At 59.5% G+C, this 23511-nt stretch overlaps 1 protein-coding gene across 1 annotated transcript; it reads right to left on the bottom strand.

Annotated features, from left to right (window-relative positions):
* Nucleotides 1-1139: 1139 nt before the first annotated feature.
* CYGB (cytoglobin) lies at nt 1140-22553 on the bottom strand. The gene is made up of 4 exons (XM_009476595.2): nt 22031-22553; nt 10983-11214; nt 10247-10375; nt 1140-1592 (listed from the first exon to the last, which is right to left on the bottom strand). The coding sequence occupies exons 1-4, from the start codon at nt 22171-22173 to the stop codon at nt 1530-1532; spliced, it is 567 nt and encodes a 188-aa protein (XP_009474870.2). The 5' UTR covers nt 22174-22553; the 3' UTR covers nt 1140-1529.
* Between the last annotated feature and the right edge of the window lie 958 nt (nt 22554-23511).

Genomic DNA, 23511 nt, shown 5'->3' with positions numbered 1-23511 from the left:
AGCGGAGGCTGCAGCACGGTGTTTGCCTGCACGGCCATCTGAACTCACCTTCGGACAGGTTACCTGCCTGCCGCCGGCACCGAGCCGGGCTGCATCCAGCAGCTGGGCTGGTGTGGGGAGCAGAGCGCCGACTGACTGCACGACAGCCCTCCATCGCCCCGGCCCCTCTTAGCACCCCTCGGTGCAGGCCCCAGGGGAGATGGGTGCTCGGCGGAGAGCAAGGCTGGCCTGCCAAAACAGCCGCTTCCCTGGCACACCCTGGTCAGCACCCGCATCTCTGCTGGCACCCACATCTCTCCGTAGGCACCCCAGTGTCTGTAGGTGCAACATCTCTGCAGCCAGCCCAACCCTGCAGGCACCCCTCTCTGTTGTCACCCTGACCCCTCTGCCAGCCCCTGGTCCCAAAGTGGACCATGGCACGGGCGGGTTTTCACGGCCGCTGTCTCACTGACCCCCCGCCCAGCCGTCATCACTAGGATTATTTTTTACATCAGGTGCCCAAAGCTGATGGTACGATTTCCAGGACCTGCTCCCTGCCTTTTGCACCCCCTCGTCACCCGCAGAGCGGGTGTGGACGTCACCCGGTGCCCCCGCAGACGTGGGCCAGGGACGCTCTGCTCAGCGGAAGGCACCCGGCCGCATCCTGGCAGCAGGCAGCAGGCAGCAGGCAGGGTGCAGGCAGGGCGAGCGGCGGGGCGGCCAGGCCTGGGGAACAGCGGCAGCGCCACGGGGCACACGAAGCCACGCGTCTCCCGAGCAGCACCGAGACCTCAGAATTTGTCTATAGGACTACATTATATGTAGGTAGATATGAAATATATTGTTAAATCCTGAGCATAACGATGATTTGCTGGTAGCAGAGCCCGGGAGATGCACAGCTCTCGGCAGACAGTGAGACGTGGGCTTTCCTACATTTAAAATAAACCAATTTACCTGCCCATGCACTGCTGGGCTTTTTGTCCAGCCAATTTTTTCCTCTACCAAGAAAACAATAAAAATAAGTGAATTTGTAGTTATTTGCTGAAATATCTAAAGAAAGTAAATGAAAATCACACTATTGCTTAGAAAATATCCCCAAACCAAACCCCTCTGCTGTATAAATATAAAACCACAACGACTCAGCAGAGCCTGATGATTATTTTATTTCGGGAGCTGTTTGGAGCATCAGCCTCAAGACTGATCGAATATTCCAAAAGCAGCATCTGCGGGGTGGTTTCCTAAAGCTTTCCCTTAAAGCAAGTACACTTGTCAATTAATAAAAGGGATTAGTAATAAACAGCAATAGACGTCCCGTCTGCGTGGGGACGGGAATCCTCCCAGCAGCCAAGCTGTTTGGTTGGGGTGATCTCGCGGTGGTTAAAGCGCCGAGTGACGGGAATGTGCTTTTTGCTGGTTTGCTCCCCGAGGAGAGGGGCGCCGGAGCTCCCGGCGGGGGGACGGCAGCCACCCCCCGGGCTGGCGCGCGTCGCCCCAGCCGCGAGCAGAAAGCGGAGGGAGGCTCCTCTCTCGGCGGTGCCGCCTGTCCGGGTTCAGGTGTCCGGGAGCACCTCGGGGCCTTCGGCGCCGCTTCCTCCGCCGGCACCCGGGGGGTCCTGCAAAACCAGAGGGCAGCTTGGCTGGGCGGGGGCTGCGGGCCGTGTCCCCCACCACCCCCGGGGCCCTGGCAGCGGGGCCAAGCACTTTTGGCATCGTGGGGCCAGCTCCTGCCCATGGGACAAGGGTGGTTTCCCATTCATCCCCACTCCCTTGGGTCCCTGGGGGAAGAAGAGGAGGGGGAGGCAGCCTGCCCCTCCGGGAGCCATCCTCCTCCTCCTCCTCCTGTTCCTCTCCCCATCCTCCCTCTGCCCTCGGCTTTGCTCTCTCTCAAGAGTGCCTGGGAGAAGAGAAACCTGGCTGTAGATTAGCCGGGAGGATTTTTCAGCCTGAGCTGTGCACTTCCCCCCCCAGCGATGTTATTTCATCTCTCGGCTGCCAAACTCCTGGGAATTAATCCCGGCCGGCGCTGACAGCGTTTACATTCAGCGCTGCTCAGATAAACCATATCAGCCGGCGCAGCTGAAGAGGAGCCGGGCGCGGAAGGAAGGGCCGGCTCCTGCTCAGTGTCAGCCCCACCGGCGTGGGATGAGGTTTTCCTGCTTTTTTTTTTCCCCCCTGGGGCTTTGCTCTGAGCAGGGAGCCACCAAAAACCCCGCACTGGTGAGAGTGGCCGTAGGCGGTTGGTACAGCAAAGTCTGGAGCTCCTGGCTGTTATCTCGGTGCAGATAATGGAGAAGAAGAAGGGATGCGTCCTTCAAGCCAGTGTGAGCCTGCGGGTTTGATCTCCCGAGGTTTCTCACCCTGTGTCACCCAGCACAAAAGGGAGGACTTCTCACCACCACCAGCTCCTGGGGGCTGGGTTTTAATGAGTATTTGTGCAGCGCAATTATTGCAGATTCTCTTTTTTAATCTCCCCCATGCAGATGTATTTCTGTCTGTCCCTCGCAGTAACCTCCTGGCTCTCCCCTTGGCTGTCACTGGGCGCTGGCGGGACACGGGCACACGGTGGAGATGTGCCACCTCTGAGCCACATCTGCAGCGGGTTCATGAAGCCGCAGTTCCCCAGCACGGGGCAGGCACTGGGCAGGGAGCGCCGGACCCCGTGCCAGCGGTGCGGGGCAGACGGGGCTGGGAGCACACCCCATGCCATGCCTCAGCTATCAAATTCCCCTCTCCCTCCACTCCCCAGCCCCAAAAACATCGCCGGGGCCACGGAGGTGGTGTCTGAGAGCTGGATCTCCTCCAGCTCCTCAGGCAAGGATTGCCTCCTGGCAAGCAGCATCCCCAGGCTGTCACACTTGGAAACGAAGGTGGGGTTTAGTCCCCCCCGGGCACAGGGCAGCAGGAGGGCATGAGCCCATCACCCTGGCGCCTGGGCCAATTTCCCAGTGCGCCGCGAGCCTTAGGCTCCTACCCTGTCTCCTTTTGCGCCAGCGCTTGCAGAGCACTGGCGTGGCCACAGGGTCTGGGTCACGGCACGATCGTCACAGCCACCCCGAAGTGACGGGATCCGGGGGTAAATATTAGTACGAAGTGAAGGGCTGTGTACATATTTTCTCCCTGCAAGGTAATGCTGAAATTCCCAGCTCCTTTTCAACAAGCCGTTGGAAAAACCAGCCCTGTGTCAGTGCCCTGCGGCCACCCCTTGTTCTGGCTACTCTCAGCCCCGCGTGCAAAGGTCTAGGAGCTTCGCGTCCCCGCCGCAACCTCCCCGCTCCCGAGCCAGCCTGTCCTTTCGCTTGTGGTTTCCAAGCCAATGTTTCCCATCTGGAGCATAGCAGCGTGCGGGCTTTGCTGACCGTTGGCTTCCGCCTGGAAGTGTATACAGGATGTGGCAGAGACTCCGAGGAGGGCTTATTAATTGCATTAACAACACCAAGTGGTTTTCCCCCCAAAAAACATGCAGCGGGAGAAGACAGATTGAAGCAGGCAGTTATTCCCCTCCCCACGTGGGTTGGCCTTTGGTTCCCTTCTCCGGGGCCGCAGCCGGCTGGGCTTGGTTTGGCTAAGCCGTGGGGGAAGAAACGGGCTCCCCTTGCATGGCCACCCCAGTCCCTGTAGCTTGGGAGCCCCGGACAAGCCCAAGCGCCTGCCCATGCAAGAGCTACCCCGCCACGTGCGGGGCTGGAGAACATCGTCGCTGCCCTCAGCCCAACAGGAGACAAGCCGGCACCAGGCTCCCCAAGACCCTGGGCAGCCTCCAAGGCACCGATCTCTGCCCTGCTCCTTCTCACACCCCACTCAGGCCCCCCAGCCGCAGACCGGGGTCCTAAGCTCCCCTTAAAATCGCTCGTGGCCAGGTGCCGTGGTTTCTGCCACCCCGGTGGGATGAGCGTTCCCTGCCCTGAAAGCCCGTTCTGACTTGTGCTGATGTACTTGGCATCAGCAGAGGAGCACAATAAAAAGGATTGCTTGGATTTCTTTTCCAAGCCTTGGAAAAAGGCTTCCCCGAGGAAATGGGGCTTATGGGACCATAACACGCGTCTGTCTGTCTGTCCATCCATCCTCTGCCAACAACTTTGGAAAGGGTGGCCAGCGTCAATCAAATATGACAGAGGTCTCAAATACATCACGGGCCTGTTTCACAACAGAAGGAGCTGGAAAGACCCACGGAGGGAAACCACAACGTGGCCCACCTGTGCTGGGACCCATCCTGTGGCAACGTGATTCAGCCGCAGCGAGAGGCACAGGAGGAGCTGCGTGGGACAGAGCCACGGAAAACTTGGCTTCTGCTGCTCAGGGAGCCAGTTGTTATTTTTAAAGGCTGGGAACTATCTCACAGCCCTCGGAGTCGTGGTTGCTGCATCTTGTGTCCATCACCACCACAGGTTTCACGTCCAGCTCTGCCCTGCTGCCTCCCGCAGCGGAGAGGAGCCTTCGTCTTGGTGCCTGCCCGGATTCACGTGCCATGGAGGCTGCGTATCAGCCTTAGGATGTCTGTTAGGGAAAGTCCCCGGCCGGTCCCGTGCAGCTCATCCTCCCTGCGTGCACTTTGGGCTGGCCAGGCTGGCGAAGGCATGGGAAGAGCTCCTGGTTCAGGGAGAGACCCCAGAGGTTTGCACAACATACCTGGAAGCCATGCAAAGAGCCCGGAGGAGGAGCAGACCCCTTCTCACTCGAGCCCGTCAGTAAAACGCCCCCGGCCGCCTGTACCGCCCTTGGTGCAGAAGGGCAGCGAGGGGCACATCTCCTCCCTTTGCTGCTGCTTTCCAGCCACAAAGCTCCCTTGCTGGTGCCCGGAGCGAGCAGGCGCCCGCAGAGGTGCGGGGCCACCGGGCAGCCCCTGGCAGCCCCCCGCACCCCCAGCCTCGCAGCCACCCCGCCAGAAAGAAACCAAGAAGAGCTGGAGGGGTTTGATTGATTTATCCACTGAAGATACAAGTTTCGGTTTAATAACACCATTCTGTTACAAACATACTAAAAACCTACAAAAAGAAAAACAAGTTACACCCATCGTACACGAAACGGCATGTATAAAACCAGCACAGAAGCGCCGAGAAACACGTACATGAAGAGTATCCGCAGCAGTAACAGGAAGGACACGGAGTTACAGCAGACCACGCCAGCTCACGTCTGTGGGTCACGGTGGGACTGGTTAAGACATACTAACAATTAGAGACAACTTCAGCTATGGAAAATAATTAGCGTCGCAGTCTGTTAAATAGGTCAGACCCAGGCGGGTAGTTTTATCCCTCCCTCTCCGATACGTTGGTCCAAAGTTAGCTCACGGGTTTCCCTTCCACCCGTCTGTCTGGCACCGCTGGCGCTGGCCCCGAGCAGTCCTCGCGCCGACATCAGCGCACCAGGGCGGCTTCCCTACGGCAAGGGGCAGGGAAGGCTGAGCTCTGGCACCAGAGGCCAGCCAGCCAAAATCTGGTCCCCACTGAAGTCGCTGGGCACCTCCCCAGAGAGCGGGGAGACGCTGGGACCCCCTTTGCTGGGGCAAACTGGAGCAAACTGGCAGAGATGCAAGAGGAGTCCCTCGGGAGAGCCTGGGCTCGGCTGCCTCGGGTTTATCTCGCCGCGAGAGAAGATGCAGGTGGTGGCACAAGGGCCCTGAGGGTTCCTTGTCCGAACGGCTCTGGTGGCATTGGGGTGTCTCTCTAGCTGGCCGGGTGTCTATGGAGCTACACCTGCGTGAGCGCTGGCCGTAGGGAGGGGGGGACAGGGTGGGTGGGATTTGTGTCCCATCCCGTACCCAACGCTTCCTTCTCCCTCCAGCCCTGAGCTCCCGCTGACCAGACGCAGCGTCGACCTCGGGCTGGGGGGGTACGAGCGGGTTGATAAGACCGGGTGTCCCCAAAGGGAGCCAAGACAGGGTGCTCGGGGGGGAACCCTGCCCTGGGGACACCGAATCCCCTCGCCAGCATTCATCTGCTGCTGGCAGGAGGGACAAGGACTTCCCCACCCAGGCGATGGGTCCAAGCCCAGCCCTGATGCTAACGCAGAGGTGCTGGCTGAGCCAGGGGCCAGATCCTGCCCTGGTTACAGGGGCAGCAGCTCTGTGCTGAGCTTGGCTGGCGTGCACGGGGGCAACCATACAGCACGGGCATCAGGGAGGAGCAGAGCGAGCAGAAGCAGTCCGGCAGCGTCCCTGGGGAAGGGGGACACAGGGGTCCCCCCCAGGGAAAGGGAGAGACCAGCCGGTCCCCAGCAAGTGCTGGCGCCATGCCCTGAGCCCCCAGCTTCTCACCTGTGAATTTTGGGGGAGCAACTTTGCAAGTCGGTCCCTGCCTGCCACCACCAAGGAGAGCAAAGCTGAGCCTTTATCTCAGCCCAAGCACGCCAGGGGGCGAAATGCCGTGCCCAGCAAGCAGGAGCCGAAGGGAAGGGGGGATAAGGGGGTCCCCAGCCAGCTGCAGGGGGTTTGGGGGAGCACCGGGGCTGGCAGTAACAGGGAGCAGTTGTGCGGGTGTGCGTCGGAGAGCCACGCTCAGAGCCAGGACCCGGCCTCCCTTTCTTCTCTTCCACATGGCATTTATCAGCCCTGTCACTCTGGAATGGTATTTTTTTCCTTTTCCTGTTCATTTTCATCTCTCCCCAGATGAGAATTTTCCCCAGTTTAAGCAACGCTTGCTCTCCTGCGGGCAGCAAAGAGGGGGCGTTCACTTTATCGCCATCTCTTCCCCTCGCGAGCTCTGCCCCCGCTGCCCTCCCCGCTTCATCTTACTTCCTACAGAGCTGGTAAAAATAAACATGTTTTTATTTGCATGTATTCGGCTGGCCTGCAATTTGGCTGATGGGAGGGGCTCCTCAAGGGACAGCAGCTGCACGCATCTGGATTTGCTTTAGAAAAATGTGCCTGGAAAAAAACCCCAAGCCCAGCACACACAGGCGTGGGCACACGAGGCCATGGGTCAGTATTTTCTAGGGATGCAAAAGCAAAACAAAAAAATTAAAAAAAAAAAAAGAAAAAGAAGGAACCAAGCCCCATCCAAAGGTGAGGTGGGGGGACCTCACTGCTGCTCCCCCAAAGCCAAGGCACTCGGGTGGGCCGGGCATGTACACGGGGACTTTCCAGCCACCCCAAAAATCACTTCCCTGCTGATCACGACTGAGCCCAATTTTGGTTGTGGGAAGGAAGAGGAATGGTTTGTACTGAAAAATAAAATTCCCACCTGGAGAATATTAACCTCAAAAGCTAATGTGCGAGCTTTGTCTAAAGATGAAACGTCCCTGTACGGAAACAGCCCTGGCCCAGCATCCGCAGAGCACGGGGAGTACACGAAGTCATCGAAAATATGCGCTGTTGGCCCCGAGGTTTTGGCAGAGATCAGTGGAGCTGTGCTCATGAGAGTCTCGTGGCGCACCCAAAAAAAAGATATCCAACAGTCTTGCTCGGAGTGATCGCTCTCCAGTCTTGCACTGGAGCAAAGTCAATGACTGACCAGGTCTTTTCCCATCTGCACGGGCCTAATCCTGACACTGGCCAGCAGCCGATGTTTGGAAGATGCCTCCGCCAGCTGCGCAAGGGATGAGCGGCCGCTTGGACATGCGGACGCGAGGCGGAGGCATCAGCTGCTGGCGCCTTTGCGGGCGCAGGCTGGTGGGCTGAATTCTGGGGGCGCTGATCCTAAACGACAGCCTGCCCCCCCAGCGAAGCAGCATCACTTGTCACCCTGTGCCTGTCCCTTCCCCTTATAAACCTTCTGACCTTGCACGGTGCCATGCCAAGGTCAGCCATGCCCTGAGCGGTTATTTCCACCCAATGCTCTATGGACGCCCAGGACATGCCATCGCTCGGGCTCCGTCGCTCCTCTCTGCCTGTTCTACCGCGGGACATAGGGAGAAAAGAACCGCAAGGCCAGAGAGTGGCCGTAGTGGCATTAGTGGAGTCCTGGGGCTATTTTGGGACTAACCCTGGTCCCAGGGCTCTGCAGGAAGGCGAAGGAGCACTGGGGAACGCAGCCAAGAGGCTTAGAGCCCTCCCCAGGTCCCCCTTCGCCCAGAGCCAGGGCACCGGGTGATGGCACCAACTCGGGGCTGCACCTAACCAAGCCCAGAGGGAGAGGAGAAGACATCTCCCCCGCTGCCACCTTGACCAGTCGTCCCCAGGGCCGCTGCCCAGGCACGGGCTGTGCCCGCATCATGGCGCGAGTGATGGAAGGAGCAGGGCTGGGGTCTGAGGTTTGCCCCTCCGTACGGGCTCCCACGGACCCTGAGCAGAAACCTGCTGTTACAGCCGGTGGAGGAAGGGGGAAAACCCCACCGAGAGCCTTTCTCGGGGCGGGCACCAGTGCTGGCCACCCCCCCCCAGTGGTGCCAGGGCTTGGGGGCAGAGGAGCCCCTTGGCATGGAAGCAAAACACCAGAAACAGGAAAAAACCCCTATTCCCCAGGGATGATTAGAAGCGCAGATGAACTGGCCATGGGTGAGCAAAGCAGGAGTTTCTGGCTGGCTGCTCCGGCGGAGGGAGGCCAGCCCCGGGGGGAGTTACTGCTGTCCCCTCCAGCAGCGTCCCACGGCGGGACGGGGCGGGAGGTGCCCAGGGCGGCCGTGGGGATCCCAGCCAGGGAGCGTGGGCTCGCTGCCTGTCAAGCCGCTACCCGGGAGAGGAGCTGGTCCCCCCGGGAAAGCTGCCAGCTCCCGAGGGCAGCAGCAGAGCGAGGCCAGAGGAAATCCCAGAAGGGAACCCTCCCTCCCACTTCAATAGGTAACACTGCCTTGACATTAGAGCTTTAAAAATAACAGACACATTTTGGAAATACTGGGTGGCAAGGATGCCAAGGCTTCCTAGCACATCTGATGCTTCATCCCCAATCCTTTGGGAGTCAGTCCCCAGAGCATCCTATAAATCCAAGCACGTACGTGCAGGAGGCAACGGGGCTGCTCCTCCTCCCTTTTTTGTGACCAAAGGGGAAACCGAGGCAGCAAACTCGAGCAGACTCACCCACAGCTTCAGGGGGAGTCGATGCTGCAGGCAGGACGAGTGCTGCCAGCCCCGCAGCCGCGTCTTGTCTGGGGGAGCCCTTTGCCAGGCACGGGTGGGAGCACTGCCAGCCCCGAGGAGGGACCCAGCTCCTGCTGGGTTGATTTCTACCAGGCACTTTAGTTGAAGGAACCCAGTTTCACCAAGAGTGCAGGAATGTGCTCTATGTAACAAGTTATTTATGAATTTTAACAGAGCAGGGAGCTTTCTTCACACCCAGGAACCCCTCCTGCTATGTCCACTTCATCTTTCCCCCTCCTGATCACAGCCTGAAGCCCCCCTCTCACCGAGCGGGGCAGAGCCGCCCCGGCCCTACATCCCTGCACCACCCTGCTGCCGGACAGACAGACGTACGCACGCCGGCTCCCAGGGCAATGGCACAATGTGTGCCACCCAAGCCCGTGCTCATGCATGTCCCCGCTGCCCATGGGAGCTGAAGGGAGGCGGGTGGGCTCACCAGCTCCCTGCGCCTGGCACAGGGATCCCACCTACGTGCCCTGCTCCGAGCCACGAGGGGATGCGGCCTGAAGGCATCCCCCTCCTTCCCCACTCTCTCACACAAGGCGAGGACGTCTCTCCCACCCTCTCGCTCCCTCCAGCCCCAGGAGGGTTTGCAACAGCCAGCCGAGGAGAGGGACCGTGGGTGACGGGAGAGGGCTGCTGCTGGCCCAGGGTGCAGGGTGATGGACAGCCGAGCGCGGCGCTGGCCGCAGCCCCCAGCCCTGCCAGCTGAGTAGAGAAAGTGCAAAGCAAAGCGTTTTCGGTGCCAGCCGGGAGTCCCCATAAGCATCGCACCCTCAAAAGCAAGGAGTCAGGTTTACCCGGGGGCTTTGCATGGAAAACGATGGTCGTGTCATTCGTCAGTGAACGGAGCTGCACGTCACTGCCACACAACAGAACTTGTGCAAGGGACTTTGAGATGGTGCAGGATTTGGGAGGTGGTGATGGACAGGCCAGGACAGCAAGATGGAGCCAACAACCAACGCTCTCCCCTCGCGCTCTGCATCCCCTTCCAGCGTCCGCTGCAACTGCGTCACCCCGACCCACCCACACCCTTCCTGGTTCTATTTTTTTGGCTTATTTACTTTGTTTTTAAACCCCATGGAGATCAAATTGTGACTTGGCAGCTAACAGAGCTGGCCCTACCGGGCTCCCCAGACTGAGCGAAGATCTTGAGAAGATACCAGAGTGAAGTCCTGGGGGGAGCGAAGCCCTCCCTGCCCCTCGCCCGGCCCCGCTGGCCGCTCACAGGGTGGCGGTGGGGTACTGCGCCCAGCCCACCTCCTTGTACGCCGCCGTCACGTGGGTGTAGATGAGGGTCTTCATCTTGGTCCAAGCGCCGTGTGCCTCCGGGGTGAAGTCGTTGGCGTATTCCTCAGCAATGACCTCCAGCATGACACCAGTGAGTTTCTGGAGGGAGGTGGACAGTGAGGGGTTAACTACTCTCCAGGGAGCAGCTAACAGCAAATTTAGCTTTTTCCTAAAAAAACCCCAATTTAATCCTGTGGCTGAGTGCTGGGAATGACAACCCTCTGCGGGACAGACATACATGCGGGAGGTCTGTGGACGCCCCAGGGAACAGACAGGGCAGGTAACCAGCCTGCCCGAGCAGGGGGAGGCCGAGACCTGGGTATGACGGGGTGCTGCTTGCAGGTTCAAGCATCTCCCTAATTTGGGCACCTCAAGTTGGTTAGTCCCTTCTACCATGCTTGATTTCTAAAAGAAGGGACGTGTGGCCACAACCATGCCGGCGGGGCTGCGGGCAGGACCCAGGCGGGCGGGTTTCCCTGGGCAGGGCGAGGCGCTTGATGCCCCAGCGTTGGCTGCATTTGGGAACGGTGGTCTGCATGGGACAGCGTGGCAGTGGGACACTGCAGCCGCGTGGGGAGCAACCCCCGCGACCAGCCAGCCTCCTCCGGGCGAGGACAGGCAGCACCGGCTCGCCACGGCTCCCTCTCTCCTGCCCTCTTCCTAATTTCTAAAGCATCCCAGAGATCTTTCTGCTCCCATCCTTTACCTTAAAGTAGATGGGCTCCACTTTGTGCTTGAGGGCGTGGGCCTTGCCCACCAGGGCCAGAACAGAGGAGACCTTTTCGGAGTCATTGAGGTTCTCCACCACAGTGTTAATGGCACCCATGACCCGCCGAGCGTGCTTACGCAGTTGCAAGCTCCTCTCCATCTCCAGCGGGTCCTCCATGTGCTTGAACTGGCTGAAGTACTGCTTTGCCGACGGGAAGTTGACAAAAAACCTTCAAGAAAGAATAGACATGAGATCAGGAGGGTGAGAGCAGGCGGAGAGGTTAAAGCAAAGCATGGAGTGGTGGAGATGCTGGAAACCACCCCCTCGCAGCTAACACAGCCCGGGCTGGTTTTCTCATTGAATTCCCTGGGAGCTGTAGCATTCAGCTGCCTGAACATCAGCAGGTTAATGCCTTTCTCCCCAACCTTCCCTACATACACCAGAACATCGTGTCCTGTCTCAGAGAGCTGGAGATGAGCATGAAAACCTCTTTATCCCAGCCAGCCTCCCCCTCTTCCCCAGGCCCGCAGCGGGCTCCTGGCCCCACGGGCTTTACTCCTGCGTTGCCACCCAAAATCATCTCCCCCTGCCCGGGATGCCCCCGACTTTCACAGCCCTGAGCTCATGCCACTGCTCACCTATGCCAGGAGCCCTTTCCCCCAGCACAAGGACACCCCAGACACCCAGCCTGCCCCTCGGAGGGCTGAGCACCCTCTTTTCTGTGGGATTAAATCAACCCCAATGAAACGCAGCTGAAGCCAGTGAAGCTGTGGTTGCAGCTGAGGTGCTGAGCTTCCTCGGGAGGTGGAGGGCTGGGGGGTTTGAAGGGCACAAGGTGACGAGGTGCAGATCTGAGGCCACCGATACCAGCACCATCGATGCCAGCACCACAGGTGGTTGCTCTCAGCAGCCAGGGCTGACGCTCGAGTCATGTTAACCACCCCCTTCCACCCGATTTACACGGGAGAAAACAGCAGCAGCGTTTGCTCCCCGCTTTCACCCAGCTGCCTCCCTCCAACAGGGCTCTCCCTGCCTCCTCCTGGGCCCCCCTGTGCTTGGACAGGAGCCAGCGAAGGATGCTCAGGAGGTGGCAGACGGCTCCCAGGGCTGTCCCCCATTGTCCCCAGCTCCAGACAGACACCCAGATGCCTCCTCCCCTCTCCCAGGCTGCCGTGACCCCCTCCCCAAGCACCTTCCCAAACCATGTGAACCCATCCCACTCCTTTTCCCAGCCATTCCTACCTCCCTCCAGGACCAAGTGGGATTCTCTTCCCCACTCACCACTCCACAAATAATCACAATATTGAGGACCAGGCTCGTTTACCACTTCGTTATCCTCCTTTTCCCCCCTCCCTTCCCTCCTTCCCCCGCTCCGTTGGCTTGCGAAAGCTTGGGGGCATTGCCAAGGAAGCGGCGTGAAGCAGCGCCTGGACTGCACCGCCGCTTCTGTTGCTTCCCCAAGGCATCTGGGATTCATCAGACGGCCCAAAATAGGTTTTGGAGGTGTGAAGAGTGTGCTTAGGAAAGGGTGGGGGAGGAAGGAAGGTGGAAAGGGGGAGATAAGGTGTTGCTTTTAAAACCTGGAGGGGACTCGTGACAAAACTCCTCTTGTTGTTGTGCAGCCTCCCCCCGGCAAAGCTCCTCCTGACACATCTGGTCCCTGTCAGGAGAAATCATTTCCAGGCCCAGCTGTCTCCAGCTCCTGTCACCACACAGACAGACGCTCTGTCCGTACCCTTCAGCTCGGAGCTGTCAGAGCGGTGGTCAGGGACGGACACTGGTCCCCTGGCCAGGGGACGGAGCTGGCTGGGGCCATGCAGATAGCACCGTTCCCAGGATTCAAGACTTCTGCCCCGAGCATTTCCCAACAGAAAGACAAATGCTCCTCTCTGTTTTAATGGGGCCATTTTTTCCATCCAGCCCCAGCATCCTTCTCCCCTTGTCCCATCCCTCCCCACCTCTGGGCAAGCTGCTGCAGCCCCCGAGCCCGCAGCTCCAGCCGCCATCGAGATCAATGCCCCCCAGCTATCGACAGCAAACACCCCGCCGAGGTCGGAGCCAAAGGTTTTGCCATCCCTGCTAGCGGATCTTTCCCCCCTCACCCTCCTGCTCTGGCAGGCGTCCCCCCGGGCGCTGGGAGCAGGGGATGCTGCTGGCAGTGGGACCTGCTGCCCACAGCCTGCCCCGACGCAGGGGACGGAGGCTGGCAGCCGGTAAACGCACACCAAAGCCTCTGAATCCCAAACCATCAGAAGTTCCCTGGAAAGCCCTGTTTGATCTCAGCTCAAGGGCATGATGTTGTGAAGACCCAGGGAATAAGCTCAGAAAAATTCCTGGTCTGAGCCAGGCTCTTCCAGCAGAAGGGGTACAGCAAGGGGGACCAACCCCTGCATCGCCAGGAATCGCAGCATCCCCCCCAAGAGAAGGGCCGAGAGGAGCCGCTGGGGCCGATGCCCTTCAGGAGCAGAGGCTTCGTGCCTCCCCCACAGCATCACCTCCACCTCTCTGCTGCTTTTGGCCAGCTACACCAGGAGCAAAGATTGATTAAACTCCCAAAAAGTCCCCAACCTGGGTGAGACCAGGCCAGTGAAGGATCCAAATATTTGGGTTCCAACCTTTCCCCACTTCGCAGACCCTCAAGGCGATGCCTCCGGTGAGAGCCGAGCCCAGCAGCTTTCCTAAGGGACCTGCGAGAGGAACAGCAGTGGTGCCAGAGGGATTAAAACCAGCAACCCCCGGCTCCCGTGCTCAACCCCGCGTGCCGTCTCATCGATGGAAAGCTGGAACAGGGGATCCCAAGCCATCTTTGCTTCAAGTTGAAAAGCAAATCCGTGGCCGGCCAGAGACCTGCAGCCATCCCCGCTTGGCCAGCGCCTCTCTGCAGGGCTGGGGAAAGGCAGGCGCCTGCCGCAAGGACTTCGGGCCTGGAGCAAATATTTGAGTTGTCGAACCAAGAAGAGGAGGGAAGGAGCTCGCTCAGTGGTAGTTGTGAATAAACAGAGAAGATTAATTTAACACAAAGGTTAAATATAACCAGAGGAAAGGAGGGGAAAAAAAAAAGGAAGAAATAAAATAACTCAAACAATAGAGAATTAGAAGAGGTGTCAGTTGGGGTTTTTCCATCTACAGAACATTTTTTGAGAGTTCAAACATCTCAGGCTCTGGAATTTTGTTGGCTCATTATGTGTGCGTGTGTGTTTTGGGCTCTTTTTCTTCATCGGAGTCATTAAAAAGATGATATTTACCATTGCATATCGCACAAAATGATGATTGATAGAAACCAGATGCCTGCATACCGATCTCATTAAATTTCTTTTTAAGCAATTCCATTCTGCACTCGCTAATTTGTACTCTGCGAGCTACATCTGGATCCAACGGACAGGATGTCAGGATTGCTTTTCCTCTCTTTTGCCCTTTTAACAACTTTAAGGACACAACCGCTCCCAGTAGCGGAGCCAAAGGAAATAATTAAGGTGCAAACCCACTGCAGTCCCTGGGAAGCTGTTTTCCACTCTGGAGGAGAGACACCACTTCTCTTCCCGTCTCCCCAGACCCTGCAGAGCAAACCCCACGGCGAGGACACCTTCCAGCCCGGCCACCTCCTTCCTTTCCCAGCTGGAAAGGGGAAGGGAGCTGCTCGCTCCGTCCCCCCGAGCACCTCAAGCCTCGGTGCTTCACTTACCCTGTTTGCAAACTGCGGGGCAAAAATGCCAGCGAGCCCTCGAAGCTGCTGGGAGGCTTCAGCTGAACCCCAGCCGGCACCTGTAGGCTTTTTTTTTGTGCTAGATTTTCCTACCGATGCCTTCATGTTTTCTCTCGCCTCGTCCCTCTACGTGGGAGAGACTCTCTCTAATGCAGCCTGGAGCCTCCCCGTGTCCCTTTTCAAACCTCTCCTTCCAGCTCCTTTCTGCTCGGGTGCCCACAGAGCAGCTGATAATGGGTAGGCAGGTGGTGTGTGGTGCTGCTATTTATTATGCCGAGGGCTGCCTCGCCGCTTCGCCTGCACGTTCCCCCTGCTCCTCCCAGCCACCTGTAGCCTATCGTCCTATTTTCAGGCTGGGGCAGGGGTGCTGGGTGCTGCCTGTGTTTACAGCTCCCAGCCCAAGGTGAGCAAGGTCTCAGCCATGTCAATGCCACCGCCCAGCAAGACAGAAATAGGCAAAACTAACTGGAATAAGAGGATGGTGCCTGCTTCCCCCGCAGCACAGCTCTGCCCGTGTCCTCTCTCCAAGGGCTCACGGACCAGCAGAGATGGTGGTGGGCAGCAGCTCCAGCTCCGGCGCAGGAGGGCTGGAGGGAAAAGGGCCAAGCCCCCGCTCCACACACTGATGCTAAATTCAACTTCTGCTACAGCTGAAGGAGAAGAGGTGTAGCTGGCCTTCCTCCAGGTGAAGCCCACGTCCCGCTGCAAAGCCTCAGGAGCAGACTCCAGCATGACGCTGAGCCGGGCTCGGAGGCCATAACACCCCAGGCACTGCAGAGCCGCAGGGCAGAGGGACCAGGACACCCCAGTGAGGCTGGGAGAGGGCCCAGCAGCAAAGATGCAGCCAAATAACATGGGCATGAGCTAGCAAGCCCCGGGGGCACGTCCTGCTCGCTCGTGTGTGCACAACTCACACCTCCGAGTCCTCATTGCTCTTGTCTTCCCCTACCACATATGTGGATTCAGCCCAAAGCCTCTTGGCCGCATAGATGAACCTTTAGGCTAGGGGTAAGGACAGCTTTCATCAGATAAATGAATTAACAGCGCCAAAGTCACTTTCCCACATGCCTCCAGTTTCCTACAGCCCTTGCAATCCCCTTCTCTCAGTGCCTTCATCCACAGCATCATCCTTGTCCTCCACACACGTGTCCCTGCCCCTCTCCGCTGCCAAGCCGCTGTCCCTGCCTGCATCCCTGCCCGCTGGGTGCAAGCAGCATGCAGGGACGGCCACGCCGGGCCCCTCCACCCCGCCACCAGCAGCTCCCCCCGCACCGGGCACCCTTCCTACAGCTCTGCCAAGCGGGGTCAGCGTGGCCCAGCAGCATCCATGGGCAGCAGGAGATGATGCTAAAACGTGACTCCTGCCTCCGAGGCAGACATACCGTGAGGATGGAGCTTGCTGGAGCCTGGCTGTGTGTCCCCGACCCCCAGGGTCAGCGGAGGGGTTTGGGGGGGAAGACAACCCCTGGCCGTGTGGAGATTCGCAAGGTAACCCAGATTCACAAGGACGTGGTCCCTGCGCTGGGACCCGCCATCCGTCCAGCAAAATTGGGAACCTGATTTTTGCTGGCGTCTGCCACTGCCTTTCCTCTCCACCGCTCCTGTGCCGCTTTCCAGCAGCCCCAGCTCGGCGTTACCAGTGGCTCCACTGGCCGCTCGCCCCCAGTGCTGTGCTCCAGCAGGATTGCCAGCCAGCCAGCACTCCCCGTTCCCTGGCCGCGGTCAGAGCCTGCCAGCCCACCAAGGGCTGTCCTGACATTTCCTTGCTTTTAATGAGCGCGGAAACTCTGCAGATGGGCGCTCGCCGAGCCGCGTTCGGAGGTACGGCCCCGCTCCGCTGCAGCAGCCTCATTAATGGAGGCGGTTAGCAGAGCGGAGGAGACTTGGCCCTCGCCTCCTGCTCCGGGGGAGGGATTTTCAGGGCTGGTCCCAACACATCCAGCACGTCCTCAGGCGTAGCCAGAGAAACCATCCGGGGACAGCATTCGACCCCCCTGGACCTTTGCTTCCCTTGGCCAGGGGTGTCCTTGCAGCTCTCAGGGTGTTGAGTGGGATCTTTCTAGCCCTGTGTGGTTTGCAAGCGATGCGAGGGCAGCCCTGGAACAGGGGACATGGGAAAGGCTCCTCTTGGGTCACCCCGAGAGCTGCTGGCAGCCCCGAGGCCATGGCGGGTGCGGGACGTGCTGCAGGGATCCCTGTGCAGCTGCCCTGGCCATGCAGCAGCCGAAGGGGCTGGTTCCAGGTGCTGCGATCAGAGGGAAAATGCAGCCGTACGAAAAGGGGCCGTTTCTAGACAGAGCTCATTAAACCCACGCTCGCCCCCTTCACCGCGCGGGGAGGGGGCTGTTGCTTTGGAAAACGTTCCTCGTGTGTGTCCTCGTCAGCGGAGCAGAGTCTGCTGCCCTCGGGCTCTCCTCTCCAGCTTGACCACAGGGATTCGCAAGTGTGTGGCAAGCCGTGGGACAGGGACGTCGCCGCACAGAAGGTCGGTCTTTTCACTGGGCCCTTTTCAAAGCGCGATATTGCGGCAGGGGGATCTCTCTGAGCTGCTCTGCTCTGAAATGTATCCATCAGCAGGCAGGAACGGACCCCTTCCCTATGGACACCTCCACAAAACACGTTAGCTTTGGGGGTAGCTGCAAAATAATTTCTTTAAATGCCATTTTTGGGTGGATTCAACCCATTTTTTTAGATTCATCTGGATAAAAAAAGGGTTTTCTGCATTGCCAGACTCATTACTCAGGCTCTGCTATTTTAACCTAAAACTTACAATAATGTCTGGCATCCAAGGAGTGCTTTTATATTTCAAAGCGCTTTGCAAGCTGTCTGAACCCAGGTGTGTTAGCTCAGACTAAGCAGCTGTCAAAATCCGGGGGCCTGATTCTGCGTTGGCAACCCTTTCGCTTCCCCTCCTACACCTCCTGAGAGGGAAAGAGCACATCAGGAGCGATGGAGAAGGTAACAATTTTGGAAATCTGAAAAGCTGATGGGTCTGGAGAAGAGATGGAGGAGTGATGGAGAAACCCCGTGGATGCGGCACCGCCTGCGGTGGCTGCAGCAGGTTGCATTGCCTGCGCTTGGCACGGCATTAACATTTGGTGCGGATTTGCCTGGGAGATAATAGAAACTATCCCTGGGTTTTATCCCCTGATGGGATCCGTAAAGTTTTGTGGTCCCACATCTGCGACTGCAGTACGTGTGTGTGGGTGTGGGAGCGAACCCGTGTGACGGTCAGGACAGGCTGTGGTTTTAGCTCTGGCGTCCCAGGCTTAGTCGGGTTCTGCAAAGGAGCGAGGGTCCCGAGCCCCCGCTGATGCTCACCCCTGCTCGCCTGGGTGCTCTCGGCCCCTGAGAGCCGCGGAGGGCGGGCAGCGGGAGGGCTGAGCCGCCCGGGTGCTTGCATCTCCCAGCACAGCCTCGGAGCGTGGGGTATTGGCAATAAACCACTGCGAGGCCATAGAGAGAGGGGGATGCTTGGGGAGCGATGGCCATGTGCTCGAAGGGCTCCTGCGCCACACAGCGAGGGCTAATGCAGATGCCAGAGCTGCCGAAGGCTGCCCTGCTCCCCTCGCACGCCTGGGCTCCCCTGCTGTGAGCTCTGCAGTGAGGGGTGGTTTTCAAAAAGGACCAAGTCCTAAATTACAGATGGGGAAACTGAGGCACAGCAACGAGCCCATGGCCATGGGGAGGCTGCAGGGCTCCCAGCCGTGCTGGCCAGCGTGCCCGCTTGGGAGCGACCCAGCCGATATGCACGGCCCCAGATGTGCAGGTCCAGGCTCCAGCTCCAGCTCCAGCTCCAGCAAGGGTTAAGGCAGCGGCTGTGAGATGGAGCCTGCAGAGGCCCCTGAGCTCCCGAGGAGGAAGATGAGCGTGGCGAGGAGACTGTGCTTCCTCCAGCATGAGGCTCCCCCACCGAGAAAATTGTCAATTAGCAACATAGTTTTAACCACACAGCGCAGATTCCCATGATCCGGTGGCTGCTCAGCCAGAAGCCCCCATTATTTGTGTTTATGTCCCCAGGGACCCCAGAGGCCCTGCGAGATCAGAATCTCACCGTGCTGCTGGCGGGACCGCAGGGGTTTGCTGTGTCTTCAAGCACTAACAGCAGCCAGGAGGGCTGGGAACCTGACGCCCAGCTCTGTGCCTCAGTTTCCCCACCTGCAAAGCATGGGAAGGCTGGGGGCGGAGGAGGAGGTTGGTGGCAGGGGCTGAAGGAGGGGCAGAGGGATCTGGACTGGTTCCTGTGGGATGCCGGCACTGCAGCCCTCCCCATCGCTCCTTTTGGGTGGCCATCGCTGCCTCCCTGCCTCTGTCCTCGGGGCACAGGATCAGGCCCCAGATTAATTTCGACCCCCTATGTCCAGAGGTGCTGCAAACCTCCAGCCCTTCCCACATGGGAAAAAGTCATTCCCTGCCCTCAGCAGCTCTGAAGGGATGGAGAGGGGACGGAGCAGGAGAGCATGGGGAGACCCTCTGCCAGCAGACGCAGGCACTCCCCGGTCGCAACACCAACAAGAGAAATGTGGCTGCTAACAGCTTTGCCTGCTTTCCCTGGTCTGCACAGCGGGGTTGCCCCAAAGGGGGGCCCACAGCCGTGCATCCCCCTTCCCTGTCCCTGTCCCCCCTTGTGCACATCACTTTCTGCCTCAGTTTCCCTAGCAAGGCGATGAGCAACACCAGCCCTGTACCAGCAAGGCACGGAGGCTGGCCGGGGCAGCTCTCAGCCCCCGGCACATCGCATGTGTGCGCACCCAAAAGCGTGCTGGCAGGCCAGCTCCCACCGTGCCGGCGGCCGCCCGCCGCCCCCTCCCCAGCCCTGACCTCTGGAGCTGCTGAATCATGTCTTGGGAAGCGGCTGCCGCCCGCGCCGCTCGGCTCGGGCTCCCAGCGGCCTCCATGCATGACCCACTTCTCCTGGCGGCTGATGCCGGCTGGGAAACGCAGCCGGGAGAGCGGCGGCCGCCGGTGCTCCCAACCCCGGCCAGGGCTGCCCTGCTTTCGCCAGGCGCGCGTCTCCCCGGGGTGCTCAGGTTGAGCTCGTTGGAGCTCGCAGGGGGAGCGGGGGTCAGGGCAGCAGCACGAAGCCCTCTCTGGGGACGGGGTTTGCTGCCGGGGGCAGCTCGGCCACCGGAGCCGTGGCACAGGGATGCAGGCGGGTGCTGCTCCAACGGGTGCTGCTGGAAAGGACGGTAGCTCTCCCAAATTACACCGCCATCCCCAGGGACACGCACTGAAAGTCCAGACCTCACTGTAAGCATCCCAGGGCAGCCCTGGCTGAGGGAGCAGGGGGTGGGTTTAGCTGGGACGTGCCATGGCCAAGCATATAAAGGCTCCCAAGGAGCTGGGGTTCACCCTAGGAGCCAGCTCAGTCCTGCCCTGTTGGCACAGCGGGGGGAAACCCCTCACCACGGTGCCAAAACTCTCCCTGGAAAAAAAACCCACAAAACTGGACCAGAAACTTCTACTGGGGAAGTTTGAGTTGGGACCAGAGCTCATCCACATGGTCCCCCCTGACACAGCTCGCTGCCCCTCACTGCACCTCGCTGCCCCTCGTCCCCAGTCCTGCTCTGAGCCCCATGACTGCCCACAGGGACACCAAAAGCAATGAGCTGCCCTGGGTGAATCCCCCATGGCATTGCCACGAGTCCCTCGGCACCCACCGTGGGCACCCACCACCCTCCCCGTGCTCGCGGGCAGGGGGGCACCCAGCTGCGCTTGCGGGTGGGGTGACGGCATGACCCGGGTGCCAGGCAAGGGGCTGGCCCTGCACGGCTGCTGGCCAAGCCCCGTGCCAAAGCTCATGGGATGGGGAAAAGTGGAATTTTGCATCCCCCAGACCTCTGCCATGTGTGGGCTTCAAACGCAGCCCCGGTGGGTTTGGTGTCCCCAGCCACGGGGCTGTCGCACCTCTGGACCGCCCCGTCGGCTACATGGCGCGGGGCGCTGGGGGAATGGGCTCAGCCGTCAGCTGGCTCTGCCAGAAGGAGATGTTTGAGAAGGAGGCGGAGAGGGGACTCAAATGTCATTTTGGGTTCTCTGTGGAGGGGTCTTGCTAGGAAAATCCCGTTGCAGTGCTGGCAGCGAGCCTGGAGGGGAACCAGCTCTGCTCACCAGCACGGCCGGGGAGCCTCTGCTCTCTGCAGATCCCGTGGGCTCGGGGCAATAGCTCTCAGCCTCTTGGAAAACTTTTGGATGAGCATTAATAAACAGCGCATCCATCCAAAGGGTTCTCCGAGCACCCACAGCCCCCTGTCGCAGGAGCAAACCGGGAAGGACACAACCCGGCCTCCGGTCTCCTACCTGGGGTGGCTGGGGCTGGGTCCAGGCGGGAGCCTGCCCAGGGAGATCCCTGCATTGCTGGTCCCCGGGATGGTGGTGGGAGCTTTGCCTCTCGGAGAGCATCTTAGCTCTTTGCCAACAGGTCAGTGCAGGCACCTCGCCTGCCCCTCTCCTCGCCCTGCCCGTCCTCCTCTCCCCTCTTAAATAAGGGAAACAGCCTGCTGGTGCTGCACCCCACGGATACCCCAAGCTCCCGGCGGCCGCAGGACCCCGTGGGATTCCCACTTGGAGCTTTCCCGGGCTACCCAGACAAGGGCTGCACCCCCAGCCCACGCAAGAAAACCCACATCCCTCCGTTCCCCACCTCAAGAGCATCTCCCCATTTTGGTTTCAGCCGCAGGGCTGGTGAGCCGCCCGTCCCTGTCGCGCAGCCCCGCGCTGCCGGACGATGCTCCCCACCCCGATCCGGGGGTGGCTGCGTCCCCGTCCCCCCGCGGCCCCCCTCTCCTGCCTGTGCCCCAAGCACCCCCCTGCCGCCGCCAACTTCAGCGCTCTCCTTCCCGCCGACGCTGCCACCGGAGGGACAGATGGTGCCCTCGGAGACACACCTGCTTGGGTTTTATCTTGGCTCCCAACTTGCATTATTTCACCCGCCAGCCTGCTCCGTACCGATGCCATCCGCACGCAGCTAACGGGGGGGGCTAAAAAAACCCTCCCCAACCCACCCAAGCCCGGCGAGCAGAGCCCGGCGCTGCTCTCCCCCGCCTCCGCGGCCCCCAGCTCCGTCCGCAGGCTAAGGTGACCTTTGCGAGGGAAGCCGCTTCCCCCGAAGTCCCCGGCGAGGCTCCCCCCGCTCCCCCCACCGCCGCCACCCGCTCCAAGGTGTGGAAATCAGAGGAGTGCTGTGAAACCCTGCCTGCTCCCAGCCAGCGAATGCGCCCAGCCAGCTCCCCACTCGCTGTCATTCATTTCCGCTCAGTTATATATATTGTTCTGCCTCTCTCTCAGCTATAGAGATTTAGTTGGATTTGCTGCTTCCTTTTTTTTTTGTGTTTTTAAATACCTGATGAGTATGGAGACCCCAACGTCCTCGCAGTTTGCATATACTCTGCTCCATGTCTCTTGAATAACCTTTTTTTCTGCGTCTGAAATCTCTTCACTTCTTTCCCATCTCTCAATCTCCATTTCTCCCTGGACTTTCTCCATGAAAAACAGCCGGCACGATCCTCCGGGAAGCCAGGAGGAGATAAAGAGAGATGCGTGTGAGCGGGTATATCCTGCGAGGAGAGACAAGGTGTTTGCTCAGCGGCCGTGCGGCTGCTGGCGGCTCTGCCGACGTGTGGATGTATATGTGTGCGTGCGAGCGCGGCTGCCTGTCGGCGTGTTTATATATGTAATTTAAAAAAATATCCTGGAGGTATGATGCATGCGATTAGATTTCAGAGCTCCTAGGGCTGTCCGTGGCTGTAGTTAGCTTCAGCTCGGCTCAGATGTGTGTGGCTGACTGATAGGGAACTGCCTAAAAGTAAAATATTCAAAGGCATTGCAAGACCAGCCTCTTTACCAATGTGTGAACGTGAGCTCACTTTCTCCCTCTCTCCTCCTCTCTCCCACTCCTCCCTCCTTCCCTTTTTTTTCCTCCCCGAAAGGGAGGGATGAGGGAGATGTTCTGGGCAACATCAGGACGGTGCTGGGGGGGCAGGTTAGGGCTGGAAGTTTTTTCGGCACTTGTAAACAGCTCAGAGGAAATTCAGAACCCAAAGTGCCGAGTTAAAGTTATCCCAAGCGCTGGCTGCGCTGGGCTCTGCCGCGGCTCTCCCCCTCGCGCTCCCTTATTTTGCAGGGGCTGTGCTCTGCAGGACGGACCCTCGCTCGTCCCCGACGCCCAGGCTGCACGGAGAGCGAGGTGCCCCCACCCGCCGGCATCGCTCTGCCACCCAAAGGAGACCGTGGTCTGTCCCACGGGGACTTGTTCATGACAAGAATTTGCTCTCCCTTCTCGTGGTAGGACCGAATTGTAAAGGGGCGCAGAGTTAAGGCACTCGTGAAACGCGTACGTTATTGTTGTTCTGCGATCGCATCGCTCCTGGCGGCGCCTTGGCAGGGGCGAGGAGCGCGGGAGCACCTCCACGCCAGGCTTCCCGCCGCCTTCGTGCCTGTGCTTTCGGGCTGTTTTCTACCCAAATGCCATTTCCAGCTCCCTGACAATCCGGCATATTAAACCCGCAGCATGGTCCATTTGCACAGAGAGACGGAAAATACTACAGAGACTTGTAATAACCGACAATCCCCCAGAGGGGGATCAGAGACAAGGGAAGCAGCCTGGTGTGCACGGCTGCCTCCCGCACCCGCTGCGCACCCTTGCAGGGCGGGCAGACAGACAGACGGACAGGCAGGCGGAGGGTGCAGCTCTGACACCCGGGCAGGCAGGGGCTGGGGGGTGGCTGAGCCCCTTTGGGGGCTGGAGCTTTGTTATTGCAGATCTGTCGAGGCAAAAAGCTGTTATTTCTCCTCAAACCCAGCCTTGGTTACCAGCCGCCAGAC

The sequence above is a fragment of the Nipponia nippon genome, unplaced genomic scaffold (assembly GCF_047370975.1).
Source record: "Nipponia nippon isolate SJK-2023a ecotype South Korea unplaced genomic scaffold, ASM4737097v1 scaffold_14, whole genome shotgun sequence".
NCBI lineage: Eukaryota > Metazoa > Chordata > Aves > Pelecaniformes > Threskiornithidae > Nipponia > Nipponia nippon.
The sequence above is the reverse complement of the archived record's forward strand: the minus strand, read 5'-3'. Positions and strand labels throughout refer to the sequence as shown.